The sequence below is a fragment of the Hyla sarda genome, chromosome 8, assembly GCF_029499605.1.
Source record: "Hyla sarda isolate aHylSar1 chromosome 8, aHylSar1.hap1, whole genome shotgun sequence".
NCBI lineage: Eukaryota > Metazoa > Chordata > Amphibia > Anura > Hylidae > Hyla > Hyla sarda.
Genome location: NC_079196.1, coordinates 219,413,054 through 219,431,769, shown reverse-complemented (window position 1 = coordinate 219,431,769; position 18,716 = coordinate 219,413,054). Strand labels below are relative to the sequence as shown.

Below are 18,716 nucleotides of genomic sequence, written 5' to 3'. Positions count from 1 at the left end.
GTCCTGCCCTCGTTCGACGTCCTGCCCTCGTTCGACGTCCTGCCCTCGTTCGACGTCCTGCCCTCGTTCGACGTCCTTCCCTCGTTCGACGTCCTTCCCTCGTTCGACGTCCTTCCCTCGTTCGACGTCCTTCCCTCGTTCGACGTCCTTCCCTCGTTCGACGTCCTTCCCTCGCCCGACGTCCTGCCCTTGCGCTCGTCCGGCGTCCTGCCCTCGTCCGGCGTCCTTGCCTCGTTCGGCGTCCTTGCCTCGTTCGACGTCCTTGCCTCGTTCGACGTCCTTGCCTCGTTCGACGTCCTTGCCTCGTTCGACGTCCTTCCCTCGTTCGACGTCCTTCCCTCGTTCGACGTCCTTCCCTCGCCCGACGTCCTCGCCCGACGTCCTGCCCTCGCCCGGCGTCCTGCCCTCGCCCGGCGTCCTGCCCTCGCGCTCGTCCGACGTCATGCCCTCGCGCTCGTCCGGCGTCCTGCTCTCGTTCGACGTCCTTCCCTCGCCCTCGTTCGACGTCCTTCCCTCGTTCGACATCCTGCCCTCGTTCGACGTCCTGCCCTCGCCCTCGTTCGACGTCCTGCCCTCGTTCGACGTCCTGCCCTCGTTCGACGTCCTGCCCTCGTTCGACGTCCTGCCCTCGTTCGACGTCCTGCCCTCGTTCGACGTCCTGCCCTCGTTCAACGTCCTTCCCTCGTTCGACGTCCTTCCCTCGCCCGACGTCCTGCCCTTGCGCTCGTCCGGCGTCCTTGCCTCGTTCGGCGTCCTTGCCTCGTTCGACGTCCTTGCCTCGTTCGACGTCCTTGCCTCGTTCGACGTCCTTCCCTCGTTCGACGTCCTTCCCTCGTTCGACGTCCTGCCCTCGTTCGACGTCCTGCCCTCGTTCGACGTCCTGCCCTCGTTCGACGTCCTTCCCTCGTTCGACGTCCTTCCCTCGTTCGACGTCCTTCCCTCGTTCGACGTCCTTCCCTCGTTCGACGTCCTTCCCTCGTTCGACGTCCTTCCCTCGTTCGACGTCCTTCCCTCGTTCGACGTCCTTCCCTCGTTCGACGTCCTTCCCTCGTTCGACGTCCTTCCCTCGTTCGACGTCCTTCCCTCGTTCGACGTCCTTCCCTCGTTCGACGTCCTTCCCTCGTTCGACGTCCTTCCCTCGCCCGACGTCCTGCCCTTGCGCTCGTCCGGCGTCCTTGCCTCGTTCGGCGTCCTTGCCTCGTTCGGCGTCCTTGCCTCGTTCGACGTCCTTGCCTCGTTCGACGTCCTTGCCTCGTTCGACGTCCTTCCCTCGTTCGACGTCCTTCCCTCGTTCGACGTCCTTCCCTCGTTCGACGTCCTTCCCTCGCCCGACGTCCTCGCCCGGCGTCCTGCCCTCGCGCTCGTCCGACGTCCTGCCCCCGGAGGCGCTCGTCCGGCGTCCTGCCATCACGCTCTCACTTCTCCTAGCAGTCACTGTGGACAGAATGTTATGTCTATCAAAAACAGCAGATCTCTGACTCTTATAAAAAATACATATATTTTCAGAAATAAATGACTGCAGTATGTTGGTCCAGAGAACATCCTGATAAATGTGGAGGTTCCTTGTGTCTCGTCTCTACCTCTGACCATGTGTTTCCTCTTTGCAGATCTTTGAATACTTTCGCAGAGACACAGAGAAGAGAGACTTTGTATCCGCGGGAGCTGCTGCCGGAGTCTCTGCAGCTTTTGGGGCCCCAGTTGGTACGATCGCTTAGTATAAGAAATAAAGTTTGCCAAGATGGAAGCATCATGTCTTCCTATCCTAAACCCCATCTGTGTGACCAGATTTGGACCGGGCAGATACTCCCTCTTTTTGTAGGATCTAGCAGTCTGGATGTTATTATAGAGCCATGTCATATCCTCTTTTATGGAGTTTATGCCAAGTTTCCTGGCTAAGCCTAGAGTACTTGGTAATTTGCTTTCATACTGCTTGTCCTCAGTGCCCAGAGCCCTGCCTGTCCTCAGTGCCCAGAGCCCTGCCTGTCCTCAGTGCCCAGAGCCCTGCCTGTCCTCAGTGCCCAGAGCCCTGCCTGTCCTCAGTGCCCAGAGCCCTGCCTGTCCTCAGTGCCCAGAGCCCTGCCTGTCCTCAGTGCCCAGAGCCCTGCCTGTCCTCAGTGCCCAGAGCCCTGCCTGTCCTCAGTGCCCAGAGCCCTGCCTGTCCTCAGTGCCCAGAGCCCTGCCTGTCCTCAGTGCCCAGAGCCCTGCCTGTCCTCAGTGCCCAGAGCCCTGCCTGTCCTCAGTGCCCAGAGCCCTGCCTGTCCTCAGTGCCCAGAGCCCTGCCTGTCCTCAGTGCCCAGAGCCCTGCCTGTCCTCAGTGCCCAGAGCCCTGCCTGTCCTCAGTGCCCAGAGCCCTGCCTGTCCTCAGTGCCCAGAGCCCTGCCTGTCCTCAGTGCCCAGAGCCCTGCCTGTCCTCAGTGCCCAGAGCCCTGCCTGTCCTCAGTGCCCAGAGCCCTGCCTGTCCTCAGTGCCCAGAGCCCTGCCTGTCCTCAGTGCCCAGAGCCCTGCCTGTCCTCAGTGCCCAGAGCCCTGCCTGTCCTCAGTGCCCAGAGCCCTGCCTGTCCTCAGTGCCCAGAGCCCTGCCTGTCCTCAGTGCCCAGAGCCCTGCCTGTCCTCAGTGCCCAGAGCCCTGCCTGCCCTCAGTGCCCAGAGCCCTGCCTGCCCTCAGTGCCCAGAGCCCTGCCTGCCCTCAGTGCCCAGAGCCCTGCCTGCCCTCAGTGCCCAGAGCCCTGCCTGCCCTCAGTGCCCAGAGCCCTGCCTGCCCTCAGTGCCCAGAGCCCTGCCTGCCCTCAGTGCCCAGAGCCCTGCCTGCCCTCAGTGCCCAGAGCCCTGCCTGCCCTCAGTGCCCAGAGCCCTGCCTGCCCTCAGTGCCCAGAGCCCTGCCTGCCCTCAGTGCCCAGAGCCCTGCCTGCCCTCAGTGCCCAGAGCCCTGCCTGCCCTCAGTGCCCAGAGCCCTGCCTGCCCTCAGTGCCCAGAGCCCTGCCTGCCCTCAGTGCCCAGAGCCCTGCCTGCCCTCAGTGCCCAGAGCCCTGCCTGCCCTCAGTGCCCAGAGCCCTGCCTGCCCTCAGTGCCCAGAGCCCTGCCTGCCCTCAGTGCCCAGAGCCCTGCCTGCCCTCAGTGCCCAGAGCCCTGCCTGCCCTCAGTGCCCAGAGCCCTGCCTGCCCTCAGTGCCCAGAGCCCTGCCTGCCCTCAGTGCCCAGAGCCCTGCCTGCCCTCAGTGCCCAGAGCCCTGCCTGCCCTCAGTGCCCAGAGCCCTGCCTGCCCTCAGTGCCCAGAGCCCTGCCTGCCCTCAGTGCCCAGAGCCCTGCCTGCCCTCAGTGCCCAGAGCCCTGCCTGCCCTCAGTGCCCAGAGCCCTGCCTGCCCTCAGTGCCCAGAGCCCTGCCTGCCCTCAGTGCCCAGAGCCCTGCCTGCCCTCAGTGCCCAGAGCCCTGCCTGCCCTCAGTGCCCAGAGCCCTGCCTGCCCTCAGTGCCCAGAGCCCTGCCTGCCCTCAGTGCCCAGAGCCCTGCCTGCCCTCAGTGCCCAGAGCCCTGCCTGCCCTCAGTGCCCAGAGCCCTGCCTGCCCTCAGTGCCCAGAGCCCTGCCTGCCCTCAGTGCCCAGAGCCCTGCCTGCCCTCAGTGCCCAGAGCCCTGCCTGCCCTCAGTGCCCAGAGCCCTGCCTGCCCTCATGACCTGTACTGCAGACATGACCTGTACTTGTTGCACATTGTTTTTTCATGGACTCTATTCACAGAGGGTATTTTTGTCTGTCCGCAGGCGGGGTGCTTTTCAGCTTGGAAGAAGGGGCCTCTTTCTGGAACCAGCTGCTCACATGGAGAATAGTGAGTACACATGGAGCACTTATGGGACCCCCATCTATTGGTAGACTCCTGTTCCTCACATGGCTGTAACTAGACAGACTGAGATGCACACGCGGGCACTTAACCCATTCATCTCTGCCTGGTTACAGCCTACTTACATGGAAAAACATGGGCCCAGCACCCTCACCTATTACTCAATAAATGCTCTTTATTGTAGCTGATAACATCATTATTGCTTGTAAATCTACATTTAGTGCTGCAGGGCCTAGATCCCTGTTTCATCTTTAGCAAAACTTCCCAAAAATTTCTAGTGAGGTCCTGAGAATGGCAGCCAAAGAACTGTGTGTGTGTACACAGGGGGCATTGTTCAGGTGTCACTATGCTGTATGTATGGCCTATGCTGCAAATCGGAAAACATGTCTGCCTGCAGAAACAGCGCCCCCTCATGGTGTTTCTGCTATTACAGCTGAAGAGAATAGGACCAAGCTGCAATATCAGACACAGCCCATAGAGTAGAGCAGTGTTTCCCAACCAGGGTGCCTCCAGAGGTTGCAAAACTACATCTCCCAGCATGCCCGGACAGCCAAAGGCTGTCCGGGCATGCTGGGAGTTGTAGTTTTGCAACAGCTGGAGGCACCCGGGTTTGGACACACTGTAAGCCATCACCTGCTGTAATGTATTGGGTTGTGTGTATCAGTAACTCCGCTTGACCAATCCACATAGCAGCCATCAGAATTTTGAATGCAGCTCTGGGGGCAGCATCATTTTGAATGCAGCTTTGGTAGTGATACAGCTGCAAGGAAGGCGAAGTGTAAACATCTGTTCTGAAGTGAAGCCGCGTCTTCCGTCTTCGTGACTCGATACGCGGCCTATAATTGGTTCAACATGGCAGCAGGGTTATGCGCAGCTTGCGGCGGTCACCTCTGCTGTCGTATTTACCGCCCCATTAATTCTTTCCTCTCTTACATATGTGTCTAATATCCCATGTAGCAGAGCTGAGGATGTCCTGTCTTGTTCCCCTAATTGTTTCCTCCACCGATGACTGATTTTTATGATTTTTTTCTCCCTCCAGTTTTTCGCCTCCATGATCTCCACCTTCACCCTGAACTTCGTCCTCAGCTTTTACAACCGCAAGCCGGGCGACCTCTCCAACCCCGGTCTGATCAACTTTGGGAGGTTTGACACAGATGTGAGTCTCTAGTCTGTGTATGTGAGATGTTCACCCCTGGAAAATTGTCCTTTCTCTGTCGGCTCCATTGGGGGACACAGACCATGGGTATAAATTGTCCTTTCTCTATCGGCTCCATTGGGGGACACAGACCATGGGTATAAATTGTCCTATTGTGGCATTTTGGCATCATTGTGTTACATCCCATAATGCACTGGTTTAAAGGAGTACTCCAGTATATGGAAACATATCCCCTATACTAAGGATAGGCGATAAGTTTCAGATAGCGGGGGGGTCTGACCACTGGGGCCCCATACAGTCAGCGGTAAGGGGGCGTGCCTGACCGCAGCATGATGCAGCAGCCGACACGCCCCCTCAATACATCTCTATGGGAGAGCCGGAGCGCTGCATTAGGCAGCCCCCTGCTCTGCCATAGAGATGTATTGAGGGGGGGGGGGGTGTGAGCCGCCATGTCATGCAGTGATTGAAACACACACACTATTTCGGCAAAGAGCCGGGGGCCCTGTATGGGAGATCGCGGGGGCCCCCAGTGGTCAGACGCGATCTGAAACGTATCCCCTATGGTAGGGCATACGTTTTCATATCCCCTAGTACAACTTTTAATGCTCATCATTGTCGTGGAATTCAGATTCCGCGAGTCCGGGTTTCGCTCGGAAATGCATTGCTGCCTACAAGACGACGCATTTCCGAGCGGTCCTAGCGCCCGATGAAACTTTCAAATGTTCAGAATGTCCGCCCGTGTTTTCCTTGTGAATATACCCTTAGGCTGGGTTCACAGAAAACGGTGCTAGCCATTCCGTTGCACAACGCATACGAACAGATCCTGAGAGATCCTATTGACTTCAATGGGATCTGTCAGGTTTCTGTCTGGTGTCAGTTTATTTAGCCTTATTTGAGACGGAACCAAAACCGAACGGAGCTTACCCTCTTTTTTTTTTTGGTCATGTGATCGACCCCTACATTGCAGATTGGCCTTCATATAACCCACAATCCATCTGTCTTTGTTTTGGATTTCAGGCTGCCTATCACAGCCTTAAAGGGGTACTCCGGTGGAGAACTTTTTTTTTTTTTTATATATTTTTTTTAATCAACTGGTGCCAGAAAGTTAAACAGATTTGTAAATTACTTCTGTTAAAAAATCTTTATCCTTCTTGTATGTATTAGCTACTATATACTACAGAGAAAGTTCTTTTCTTTTTTTTCTTTTTTTTTTTTTCTGTCCACAGTGCTCTCTGCTGACACCCCTGTCCGTATAGAACTGTCCAGAACAGAAGCAAATACCCATAGCAAACCTATGCTGCTCTGGACAGTTCCTGACGTGGACAGAGGTGTCAGCAGAGAGCACTGTGGACAGAAAAAAAAAAGAAATCCAAAAACAAAAGAACTTTCTCTGTAATATACAGCCGCTAATAATTACTGGAAGGATAAATATTTATTTATTTTTTTAATAGAAGTCCTTTACAAATCTGTTTATCTTTCCGGCACCAGTTGATTTAAAAAAAAAAAAGTTTTCCACCGGCGTGCCCCTTTTAAAGGAACACTGTATAGATTAGTGTTTCTTAACCAGTGTGACTCCAGCTGTTGCAAAACTACAACTTCCAACATCCCCACTATCCCTAGAACGAATCTCCCTATCAACATGCCTCTTCCATGCTCTGATTATGGGAGTGCTGGAGATACATGAGCACAGCGTTCGTTTATCTTTGGCGCTCCCATAGATAATGCACAGAACGTGGGGTCCACACCCCGCTGCCATTCATTCTCTATAGGAGGGCTGTACTCGTGTATCTCTGGCGCTTTTATAGACCGTGCATAGAGGCAGTGTGCCTACTCCGCACTCCATGCACAGGGAAGTCCGGGTACTGTATTCAAGATTGTGGAGGCAATGAACTGCAGAATAAGGTCACTAAGGGGTTAAGTTTTTTTTACTACATCACATGGTTCTTTTTTTCACCTTCTTTTCCTCCGCCATCTTTGCTTCCTTTTTCCACAAAGATTGCTGTGGAATTTATTGCTCTCTTTAGTGCGGACAGGGTTTCCCAGCCAGGGTGCCTCCAGCTGTTGCAAAACTACAACTCCCAGCATGCCGGGACAGCCTTCGGCTGTCCGGGCATGCTGGGAGTTGTAGTTTTGCAACAGCTGGAGGCACTCTGGCTGGGAAACACTGCTCTAGGATATAAATAAATCCCTTCAGTAAATCTTTGAATAGATTTCATTGCTTTTAGTCTATCCTATCCACACTGTAACAAACCTACAGCTGTCTGAGCAGTACTGGGGTCAGGGACATAAGGGGAGGGAGCTGTAATGTAAATATTGCATCATTTCCATTCAATGAGAGCAAGCAGAAAACAGCAGATTTAAATAATTAGCAAACTTATTACTCTCTAGGACAGGGTTTCCCAACCAGGGTGCCTCCAGCTGTTGCAAAACTACAACTATCAGCCTTCGGCTGTCCTGGCATGCTGGGAGTTGTAGTTTTACAACAGCTGGAGGCACCCTTTATAAGAAACACTTCTCTAGGATATAAATAAATCCCTTCAGTAATGCAAGGAGACGTCTTGTAAATGTTTGAATAGATTTCATTGCTTTTAGTCAATAAACGTCTCCTATCCACATTGTAACAAACCTACAGCTGTGTGAGCAGGACTGGGGTCAGGGACATAAGGGGAGGGAGCTGTAATGTAAATATTGTATTGTTTCCATTCACTGAGAGCAAGCAGAAAATAGAGGGTTTGGAGCCGTGAGACTGAGAACACACAGATCACTGTTCCTGCCTATAACAAGGCTGGAATTCTTCTCTGCATGTGACATGATGTGTGCGGATTATACGGACACTGCCCCCTCCCCCCCACAATACATCTTCAGAAAATATGTCTGTATGTAAGAAAGTATGTCACCGACAACTCACAAGGGAAGCGCTCATGGTCCTCACCCTCAGGGGGTCCCCGTGATGTATGATACGTGTAATCTCTGCAGTGTCTGTGATATAGGAATCTTTTTTTTTAAGAATTCATGCCTCAGGATGGCGCAAATATAATGATATAGTATTACACATTGCTTGTTTTTATCATATCACCCTTAACTGAACATAGTATCATCTGATAAAATACTGTCCCCTATGTACAAGCATATAACTACTATAATACTGCTCCTATATACAAGAATATAACTACTATAATACTGCCACCTATATACAAGAATATAACTACTATAATACTGCCACCTATTAATAATATAACTACTATAATACTGCTCCTATATATATACAAGAATATAACTACTATAATACTGCTCCTAAATACAAGAATATAACTACTATAATACTGCTCCTATATACAAGAATATAACTACTATAATACTGCTCCTATATACAAGAATATAACTACTATAATACTGTCTCCTATATATTAGAATATAACTACTATAATACTGCCTCCTATATACAAGAATATAACTACTATAATACTGCTCCTATATACAAGAATATAACTACTATAATACTGCCCCCTATATACAAGAATATAACTACTATAATACTGCTCCTATATACAAGAATATAACTACTATAATACTGTCCCCTATATACAAGAATATAACTGCAATAATACTGTCCCCCTATATACAAGAATATAACCACTATAATACTGTCCCCTATATACAAGAATATAACTACTATAATACTGCTCCAATATACAAGAATATAACTACTATAATACTGCTCCAATATACAAGAATATAACTACTATAATACTGCTCCAATATACAAGAATATAACTACTATAATACTGCTCCAATATACAAGAATATACCTACTATAATACTGCTCCTATATACAAGAATATAACTACTATAATACTGTCTCCTATATACAAGAATATAACTACTATAATACTGCTCCTATATACAAGAATATAACTACTATAATACTGTCTCCTATATACAAGAATATAACTACTATAATACTGCTCCTATATACAAGAATATAACTACTATAATACTGCTCCTATATACAAGAATATAACTACTATAATACTGCTCCTATATACAAGAATATAACTACTATAATACTGTCTCCTATATACAAGAATATAACTACTATAATACTGCTCCTATATACAAGAATATAACTACTATAATACTGCTCCTATATACAAGAATATGACTACTATAATACTGCTCCTATATACAAGAATATGACTACTATAATACTGCTCCTATATACAAGAATATAACTACTATAATACTGCTCCAATATACAAGAATATAACTACTATAATACTGCTCCAATATACAAGAATATAACTACTATAATACTGCTCCAATATACAAGAATATAACTACTATAATACTGCTCCTATATACAAGAATATACCTACTATAATACTGCACCTATATACAAGAATATAACTACTATAATACTGTCTCCTATATACAAGAATATAACTACTATAATACTGCTCCTATATACAAGAATATAACTACTATAATACTGTCTCCTATATACAAGAATATAACTACTATAATACTGCTCCTATATACAAGAATATAACTACTATAATACTGCTCCTATATACAAGAATATAACTACTATAATACTGCTCCTATATACAAGAATATAACTACTATAATACTGTCTCCTATATACAAGAATATAACTACTATAATACTGCTCCTATATACAAGAATATAACTACGATAATACTGCTCCTATATACAAGAATATGACTACTATAATACTGCTCCTATATACAAGAATGAGTACCATAAGGTTTTTTTTCTGAACAGCCTCAGTATATTGCGGTATGATACATTTTCCTTTTATTCTTGCAGGAGAACAGCTATAAGTATTTTGAACTTCCGATCTTTATTGGGATGGGAGCTGTAGGTGAGTCAGTCGGTGACAGCTATAGAGCGGTGATATGTACAATGCTGATATTTTTGCGGTAATATAACACAGTATGACTTTCTCTTGTCTCCGGTAGGCGGGATGCTGGGGGCGCTGTTTAATGCCCTGAATAACTGGCTGACCATGTTCCGGATCAGGTAATGTTACATTGTTTCCTCCTATTTATGGTTAGAATGTGACTTTTCCCCTTTGCTGCGACCGCCATAGTTCTTACTGATAATCACTTTACACAGCGTTGTTCATCCAGAGCTTGCTGGTTCATGTGCACAATACCAGGCAAAGATGTAAAATAATTAAAGAGGCCCTGGCTGTGTGTATTGTGTGCGCTGTTGTCGTTAGCGTCTCAGCCTCTGTTTTATGCATTAATCTGCAGAATCCATCTACGTACAGAAGTCACCGGATCGGTGATATTTAATCCTTCTCTTCCTCATTTCCCATCAAGTTTGGCAAATTTTGAGAAATTTTAGGAAGTATTTTGTTCTTTTAATAAGTTTCCGTGGGACGTTAGACGGCGGCGTTTTGTGATGACAGACTGCGGGGGAGGGAAGTCTAAGTTTGATGGCGAATTCAGATGTGTACCGCTACTTCCTATAAAGTTCTATATATAGGCGCTAGAGATGAGCGAACTTACAGTAAATTCGATTCGTCACGAACTTCTCAGCTCAGCAGTTGATAACTTTTCCTGCATAAATTAGTTCAGCTTTCAGGTGCTCCCGTGGGCTGGAAAAGGTGGATACCGTCCTAGGAGACTCTTTCCTATGACTGTATCCACCTTTTCCAGCCCACCGGAGCACCGGAAAGCTGAACTAATTTATGCAGGAAAAGTAAGCAACCGCCGAGCTGAGAAGTTTGTGACGAATCGAATTTACTGTAAGTTCGCTCATCTCTAATAGGCGCCTCTCAAGCTGTTGCAAAACTACAACTCCCAGCATGCCCGGACAGCCAAAGGCTGTCCGGGCATGCTGGGAGTTGTAGTTTTGCAACTAGTATATGTTCCTATATATTGCTGCAGTGTCCCTGTACTGTTCCCCCTTTAAGATGTCTATGAGGTTGTAACATTGTCTTCTCAGGTATCTGCACCGACGTTGCCTGCAGGTTATAGAAGCCATGTTGGTCGCTGGCGTGACGGCCGCCGTGTCTTTCATCATGATCTATTGTTCATCGGACTGCCAGCCGCTCAGGGAGAACTCTGGAGAATACCCTCTGCAGGTAAAATATATGTCAGACATAAAGGGGAACTCCAAATTTACATTATTGCAAAGGTGACCCCAAGACGACACAGGGCATACAATAGTGTTAACCCTTATTAAAATGAACCCCTTCAATAATAACAAATCGCCCCCCCCCCCCCTTTCCAATATTTCAAATAAAAAAGTGTAAAAAAAAATAATAATAAAAAATAAACACATGTCAGAACTAATACAATTAAACATTATTAAAACCAACATAAGCATAAAAAAAATAAAAATAAAATAAAATCCCAGAAAAAAAATTAAATAAAAAAGTCATATCAATACCAATATGGTACCAATAAATCCTACCCCTCATACCGCCTTGTATAAAGTTAGAGTTGCAATAGGAGGACAATTATGAAAAATAAAAAAAAATACTTTTTCTAAAAAGTTTCGAATTCTCCAAAAGTAGCACAACATAACTATACAAATTGAATATTGCAAAAATTGCTCCGACCTTAAGAATCAACACTCTGCACAGTAAATGGCGTAAAAAAGCTAAGCGCCCACAAACTTATTATTATTAATTTATTTATTTTTTGATTGGTTTTGAAGTAAATGTTATGGAAAAATGAAGGGAGTAGTTACAAAGTACAATTGGTCCCACAAAAAAAAAAAATGCGTGTGTAGAAAAAAAAAAAAAAAAGGTTATGGCTATTTAAAAGGCGAGGAGGAAAAAGTGAAAGCGCATAAACAAAAATTGGACTGGATGGGGTTAAATGAACGTGATTATAATGTGAACATACCCTTACTGTAGCCATTATTTCAGCTCCCACAATGCACTGCTTTTAGGTCACATTCTGAAGGGAACTTTGTACATGACTAGTGAAGAAATGTGAAAACTCAACTTAAAAGGTGTACTCCGCTGATCAGCATTTGGAACAAACTGTTCTGAACGCTGGAGCCGGCGCCGGGAGCTTGTGATGTCATAGCCCCGCCCCCTCATGACATCACCCCTTGCCCCCTCAATGTAAGTCTATGGGAGGGGGCGTGACGGATGTCACGCCCCCTCCCATAGACTTGCATCGAGGGGGCGGGGCTATGACATCACGAGCTCCCGGCGCCGACTCCAGCGTTCGGAACAGTTTGTTCCAAATGCTGAGCAGCGGAGTATCCCTTTAATGGAAATCTGTACTATAAAATGTAAAAAGTATCTGTTCTGTTTGCATAAAAAAAATATATATATCAATTGCAAAAGTAAACGCCCTATAATGATCCTTTTTTCTATTCCTTATTCTTCAGCTGTTCTGTGCAGATGGTGAATACAACGCTATGGCGTCTGCGTTCTTTTCCACCCCGGAAACCAGTGTACGCCGGCTCTTCCATGACCCCGCCGGTGAGTTTTGCGTGTGTTTCTTCACCACATATCTTATAGGTTGTTGTTATGGTTGTGGTTGTTGTTGTTGGTTGTTGTTTGGTGGTTGTTGTTGTTTGGTGGTTGTTGTTGGTTGTTGTTGTTGTTGGTTGTTCTTGGTTGTTGTTGTTGTGGTGGTTGTTGGTTGTTGTGGTGGTTGTTGGTTGTTGTTGTGGTGGTTGTTGGTTGTTGTGGTGGTGGTTGTTGGTTGTTGTGGTGGTGGTTGTTGGTTGTTGTGGTGGTGGTTGTTGGTTGTTGTTGTGGTGGTTGTTGGTTGTTGTTGTTGTGGTGGTTGTTGTTGGTTGTTGTGGTGGTTGTTGGTTGTTGTTGTTGTTGGTTGTTGTTGTTGTTGGTTGTGGTGGTGGTGGTTGTTGTTGTGGTGGTTTGTTGTGGTTGTTGTTGTTTGTTGTGGTTGTTGTTGGTTGTTGTGGTTGTTGTTGGTTGTTGTGGTTGTTGTTGGTTGTTGTTGTTGGTTGTTTGGTGGTGTTGGTTGGGGTTGGTGTTGGTTGTTGGTGTGGTGGTTGTTGGTGTTTTGGTTGTGGTTGTTGTTGGTGTGGTGGTGGTTGGTGTTTTTGTTGTGGTTGTTGTTGGTTGGTGTTTTTTTTTTTTGTAAATGGGGGTGTCTCAATCAGACAGCCTCTCCCTATAACTCGCCATTTTGTAAACCTCCATTATTCCCTCTCCTCTAACCTTCCCCAGAGAAGGTGATTAACCCCTTTGTAACCCATGAGGGTTTTAGTCCGTCATGATGCTTTTTCAAGGTATATGAAGTGTGATTCCCGACTCAATCCTGCTTCATACTGGGAAACCCTTAGCTACTGAAATCAGCTGAGGGTTGCCTGATTTGAAGCGGAATTGTATTGGGATCACAGTTGGCGACTATTAACCATTTAGTTCATGGTGCGCTGATTTGGCTCTCCTGGTTGTGGCGCGATTGTGGAGATCTGTTGTCCTGGCAGCCAGAGTGCTTACCTGAGCCACCGTCACTGCTGGGACTCTTCCGTTGATAGAGCCTGTCTGTGTCAGACTCTGCCAATAGAGTGCAGATTTCATGGATCAATTCAGTACATAGGTCAGTGTTTCCCAACCAGGGTGCCTCTAGCTGTTGCAAAACTACAACTCTCAGCATGCCAGGACAGCCGAAGGCTGTCCAGGCATGCTGTGAGTTGTAGTTTTGCAACAGCTGGAGGCACCCTGGTTGGGAAACAATGACATAGGTAACTCGTACAAGTCCCCTATGGGGACTAATAAGGTGTTTAAAAAAAAAGAAAAAAACACCCCTCATATGGGTGAGTGACCTTGTTCACATAATGAAATTTACGAGCAGAATCTTACGGAAAAATTCAGCACCGAAATTCCGTTGCAGCAGAGTCCCATTGTTTTCAATGGGATTCAGCTGTACTGTGCACAAACATCTGGCACGTGAATTCCGCTACGGCCTCCGCAGAAAGAACGGACATGTCTATTCCTTTTTGCGGATTCCGCTCATAAATTCATTGCCATCTATGGAGAGAGTGGGGGTCCTAGTTCCGGACATTCCGGGGGAAAAAAATTTGCGCCTTCTGAACATGGCCTTTTAGATGAAAAAAAAAAGTTATGGCTATTAAAAGGCAGGGAGTAAAAAACAAAAGTGCAAAAAACAAAAATTTGACCGGTCCTCAAGGATTTAAAGGGACGTGATTTACAGCCAACGATGTGTTTTGTGTTCTCTGCAGGTTCCTTTAACCCCCAGACCCTGGGCCTGTTCACACTGCTGTACTTCTTCCTGGCCTGCTGGACCTATGGTCTGACCGTTTCGGCCGGCGTCTTCATCCCGTCCCTCCTCCTGGGGGCAGCCTGGGGCCGTCTCTTCGGGATCCTGTTGACCAACATCTCTAACGACACCATCGTAAGTGCCTGCTATGCTGAGCATTGTTATTTCTGCTTCTGGGAAAGCTGGGTTGCTGCCATTATTGACAGACAGAAGTTTTTTTTTTACCCAGTCTGTTGCAAAATGACAACTCCCAGCATGCCCAGATATCTCTATATAAATGTGTGTGTGTGTGTGTGTGTATATGTGTGTGTGTGTGTGTGTGTGTGTGTATATATATATATATATATATATATATATATATATATATATATATAATGTGTGTATATATATATATATATATATATATATATATATATATATAATGTGTATATGTATATATATATATATATGTGTATATATATTATTTTATTTTTATTTTTTATTAAAGGGTACCTCTCATCAAAACAACTTTTGATATATTATAGATTAATATATGCAGAATAACTTCACAATTGCATGTTATTAAAAAATATGCTTCTTTCTATTAAATTTTCCACTTTGAAGAAATGGCCACTAGGGGTCTCCCTACCAGTCCTGGCAGCAAGCATTTCAGACTCATGCTGGAGTCCTAAACACTACGAGCTGCCAGTCTGCTTTGTTCACAAAGGAGAACACTCAGAGCTGCCAGCCTGCTTTGTTCACAGCCTGTTTGGCTGTGAACAAAGCAGGCTGGCAGCTCTGAGTGTTTAGGACTCCAGCATGAGTCAGAAATGCTTGCTGACAGGACTGATCGGGAAAAATACAATAGAAAGAAGCAGATTTTTCATTAACATGCTATTGGAAAGTTATTCAACATTCATTAATCTAAAATATATCAAAAGTTTATTTGATGAGAGGTACCCTTTAAATATATATATATATTTTTTTTTTTATAGAGTATTTATTTCATAAACGCCTTATATTCCTCTAGATGAGATCCCACAATTTACTAGAACAGTGGTCTCTAAACTGTAGTTCTCCAGCTGTTGAAAAACTACAACTCTCAGCATGCCCGGATATCTATATATAAATAAATAAATATATATATATATATATATGTGTGTGTGTGTGTATATATATATATATATTTAATTATTTTTAAAGAAAATTTTTTATTTCATAAAAGTCTTATATTCCTCTAGATGAGATCCCACAATTCACTAGAACAGTGGTCTCTAAACTGTAGTTCTCCAGCTGTTGAAAAACTACAACTCCCAGCATGCCCGGATATCTATATATAAATAAATAAATATATATATATATATATATATATATATATGTGTGTGTGTGTGTGTATATGTATATATATATATATATATATATATATATATATATATATATATATATATATTTAATTATTTTTAAAGATAATTTTTTATTTCATAAAAGCCTTATATTCCTCTAGATGAGATCCCACAATTCACTAGAACAGCGGTCCCCAAACTGTAGTTCTCCAGCTGTTGCAAAACTACAACTCCCAGCATGCTGGGAGTTGTAGTTTTGTAACAGCTGGAGGCACCCTGGTTGAGAAATATTGCTTTAAAGTATAGATTATCTATAGAGAATGCGCTTTTCAATAGTGTGAATTGGCCCTTATAACCCTCCACCTCCATTGTGTGCAGCTTATAAACAGCATTCCGTGTTGTATAGATGCAGCAGAGTTGTCTGTGTTTGCACTGTTGAGCTCTAACCCCCCCCCCCCCATTTGTCTCCCCCCACACAGTCATGGGCCGATCCCGGAAAGTACGCCTTGATGGGAGCAGCAGCTCAGCTCGGTGAGTGTTTCAGCAGACGACGAATGTCGAAACGTCTGGAATTTCTGCATTTTTCTAATGATTCCCTATGGGGCTTCTGTGAACGTTTCCACACATGTTGAGAATCATTTGTTAATTATTCACTGCGCTGTGAAACTACAACCCCCAGCATGCGCCCACTGGCCTTTTTAGGACATGCTGGGACTTGTAGTTTTGCAAGAGCATGCAATCTACTTCTCTCTATGGACTGAATGGATACAGCTGCCATAGACTTCATGCAGACAGAACTATATGAGGAACAGCAGAGGGTTTGGCACTTTGTATCGGTTTGAGTTTTCTAATATCTTTGCCCTCTATTGCAGGCGGCATTGTCAGGATGACGCTGAGCCTCACAGTTATCATGGTGGAAGCGACGGGGAACGTCACCTACGGTTTCCCCATTATGCTCGTCCTGATCACGGCGAAGATAGTCGGCGACTTGTTTGTTGAGGTTCGTAACGCAGCATCCAGCGCGGACAGGCTCACTTATTTTAATCGGGTTCTTTACTTGTGTCCCGCAGAGCATAAACTGATCAGGGATTCCCAGTGATCAGTTGTGATCTATAGTGGAATCCAGGCAGCAAGGGTTACGTTTCTCTACAGCTCCTCCGCAGGAGAGATGAAGTATTACACCATTGCCTGTGTAATCTATGGGCTGACTTTACCAGTGTTTTACAGCCAGTGTGCCTACAGCTGTTGCAAAACTACAATTCCCAGCATGCCCGGACAGCCTTTGGCTGTCCGGGCATGCTGGGAGTTGTAGTTTTGCAACAGCTAGAGCCACACTGGTAGGGAAACATTGGTCTTTATAATGCATGAATGTACTGGGTCCTCCCAGCTGCTGTATAGGCTCAAGTGACTTTCCAAACAATTTTATTTTTTTAAGACTTCTGCTTGCTGTCAGTGAATACAGATTGCAGACCTCTACTGTAATAACTGTTGTTGTGTCTCTTATTTGCATACAGGGCCTGTACGATCTTCATATCAAGCTGCAGAGTGTCCCGTTCCTGCACTGGGAGGCCCCTGTCACCTCACACTCCCTCACGGCCAGGTCAGTGACCACAGATTCTGGTGATTTTTGTAGGTTAGGTAATGGAAAATTTTAAAATAAATGCATCTTACTCCTGGAGTTTCACCCATCCATAGACATCAAAAGAGGAAGGTCATGTGATCTGCACCCCTCCTCTATTAGCCACAAAGAAAGGATCTCTATGAACAGGGTTTAACTGCAGTACCGGTCACGGCCACACTTGTATGGATGTCACTGCTTACGGGATTGCGTTGAAGGGTCCCGACGCTTTAGCACCAGGACGTATATTTACGTCCTGTACATGAAGTGAGCATTGAAGCGGGGCTTGCATCATGCACGGCAGGATGGATGATCGGCTCGCCCGCGGGGATTCGATCATACAACATGGAGGCCGGAGGTCCCCTTACCTGCGTCATCGCGGGGTCTTCTCCTCTGGTCTGAAGTTGAGCAGACCAGAGAAGAAGATTGCCGATAATACTGATCAGTGCTCTGCATATGTATAGCACTGAACAGTATCTGCAATCTATTGATTGCTATAAATAGTCCCTTATGGGGACATGAACAGTGTTAAAAAATAAAAAGTTTTAAAAAATTTGAAAAAGACCCTCCCCCAAAAAATGATTTGCGCCTTTTTCCCATTGTATTATATAAAGCGTAAAAAAAAAATTTATAAACATTTTAGTATCGCAGGGTGCGTAACTGTCCGAACTATCAATATATATCATGTTTAGAGATGAGTGAACTTACAGTAAATTCGATTCATCACAAACTTCTCGGCTCGGCAGTTGATGATTTTCCTGCATAAATTAGTTCAGCTTTCAGGTGCTCCGGTGGGCTGGAAAAGGTGGATACAGTCCTAGGAGACTCTTTCCTAGGACTGTATCCACCTTTTCCAGCCCACCGGAGCACCGGAAAGCTGAACTCATTTACGCAGGAAAAGTCATCAACTGCCGAGCCGAGAAGTTTGTGATGAATCGAATTTACTGTAAGTTCGCTCATCTCTAATCATATTCACTATCCAATACAGTGAAACGTAAAAAAATAAATAAATAAAAATGCAAAATCGAGGGATTTTAAACGCTTTAATTTTGTTAGTTCAATTTTTTTTTTTAATTTTTTTTTTAATTACTTTCTATAAAGTAATAGAAAAGCATATAATCATGGGAATCCTTTTTATCATATTGACCCACAGAATAAAGAAAATACGTCATTTTTACTGTAAAGTGCACTGCGTAAAAACAAAACTTTCCAAAATGTGCAAAGTTGCGGTTTTCATTTGAATTTCGCCGTACATTTTATGGTAACATGAGTGATGTCATTACAAAGGACAATTGGTCATGCAAAAAACAAGCCAAAATGGGCTGCGTCCTTACAGGGGTACTCCGCTGTTACGCCCCCTCCCGTAGACTTGCATTGAGGGGGCGGGACGTGACGTCATGAGGGGGCGGGGCTACGATGGCACGCGCTCACAGCGCCGGCTCTGAGCATTCAGAACATTTTGTTCTAAACGCTGAGCAGCGGAGTACCCCTTTAAGGGGTTGAAGGAAACAGCGATTGTTCAATTTTGCGTAAAATTTTTTTTTCC

The 18,716-nt window shown here is 45.8% G+C and overlaps 1 protein-coding gene across 4 annotated transcripts in view; it reads left to right on the top strand.

Moving 5' to 3' along the window:
* CLCN7 (chloride voltage-gated channel 7) overlaps nt 1-18,716 on the top strand; it is a 48,157-nt gene that overhangs the window by 20,671 nt on the left and 8,770 nt on the right. For all 4 annotated transcript variants that reach the window (XM_056537101.1, XM_056537104.1, XM_056537103.1 and 1 more), the window contains exons 10-20: nt 1,608-1,701; nt 3,753-3,817; nt 4,869-4,985; nt 9,816-9,870; nt 9,968-10,028; nt 10,962-11,100; nt 12,366-12,459; nt 14,193-14,365; nt 16,032-16,083; nt 16,425-16,552; nt 17,067-17,152. In XM_056537101.1, coding sequence (XP_056393076.1) covers nt 1,608-1,701; nt 3,753-3,817; nt 4,869-4,985; nt 9,816-9,870; nt 9,968-10,028; nt 10,962-11,100; nt 12,366-12,459; nt 14,193-14,365; nt 16,032-16,083; nt 16,425-16,552; nt 17,067-17,152 — 1,064 coding nt within the window. The remainder of the gene's footprint in view (nt 1-1,607; nt 1,702-3,752; nt 3,818-4,868; nt 4,986-9,815; nt 9,871-9,967; nt 10,029-10,961; nt 11,101-12,365; nt 12,460-14,192; nt 14,366-16,031; nt 16,084-16,424; nt 16,553-17,066; nt 17,153-18,716) is intronic.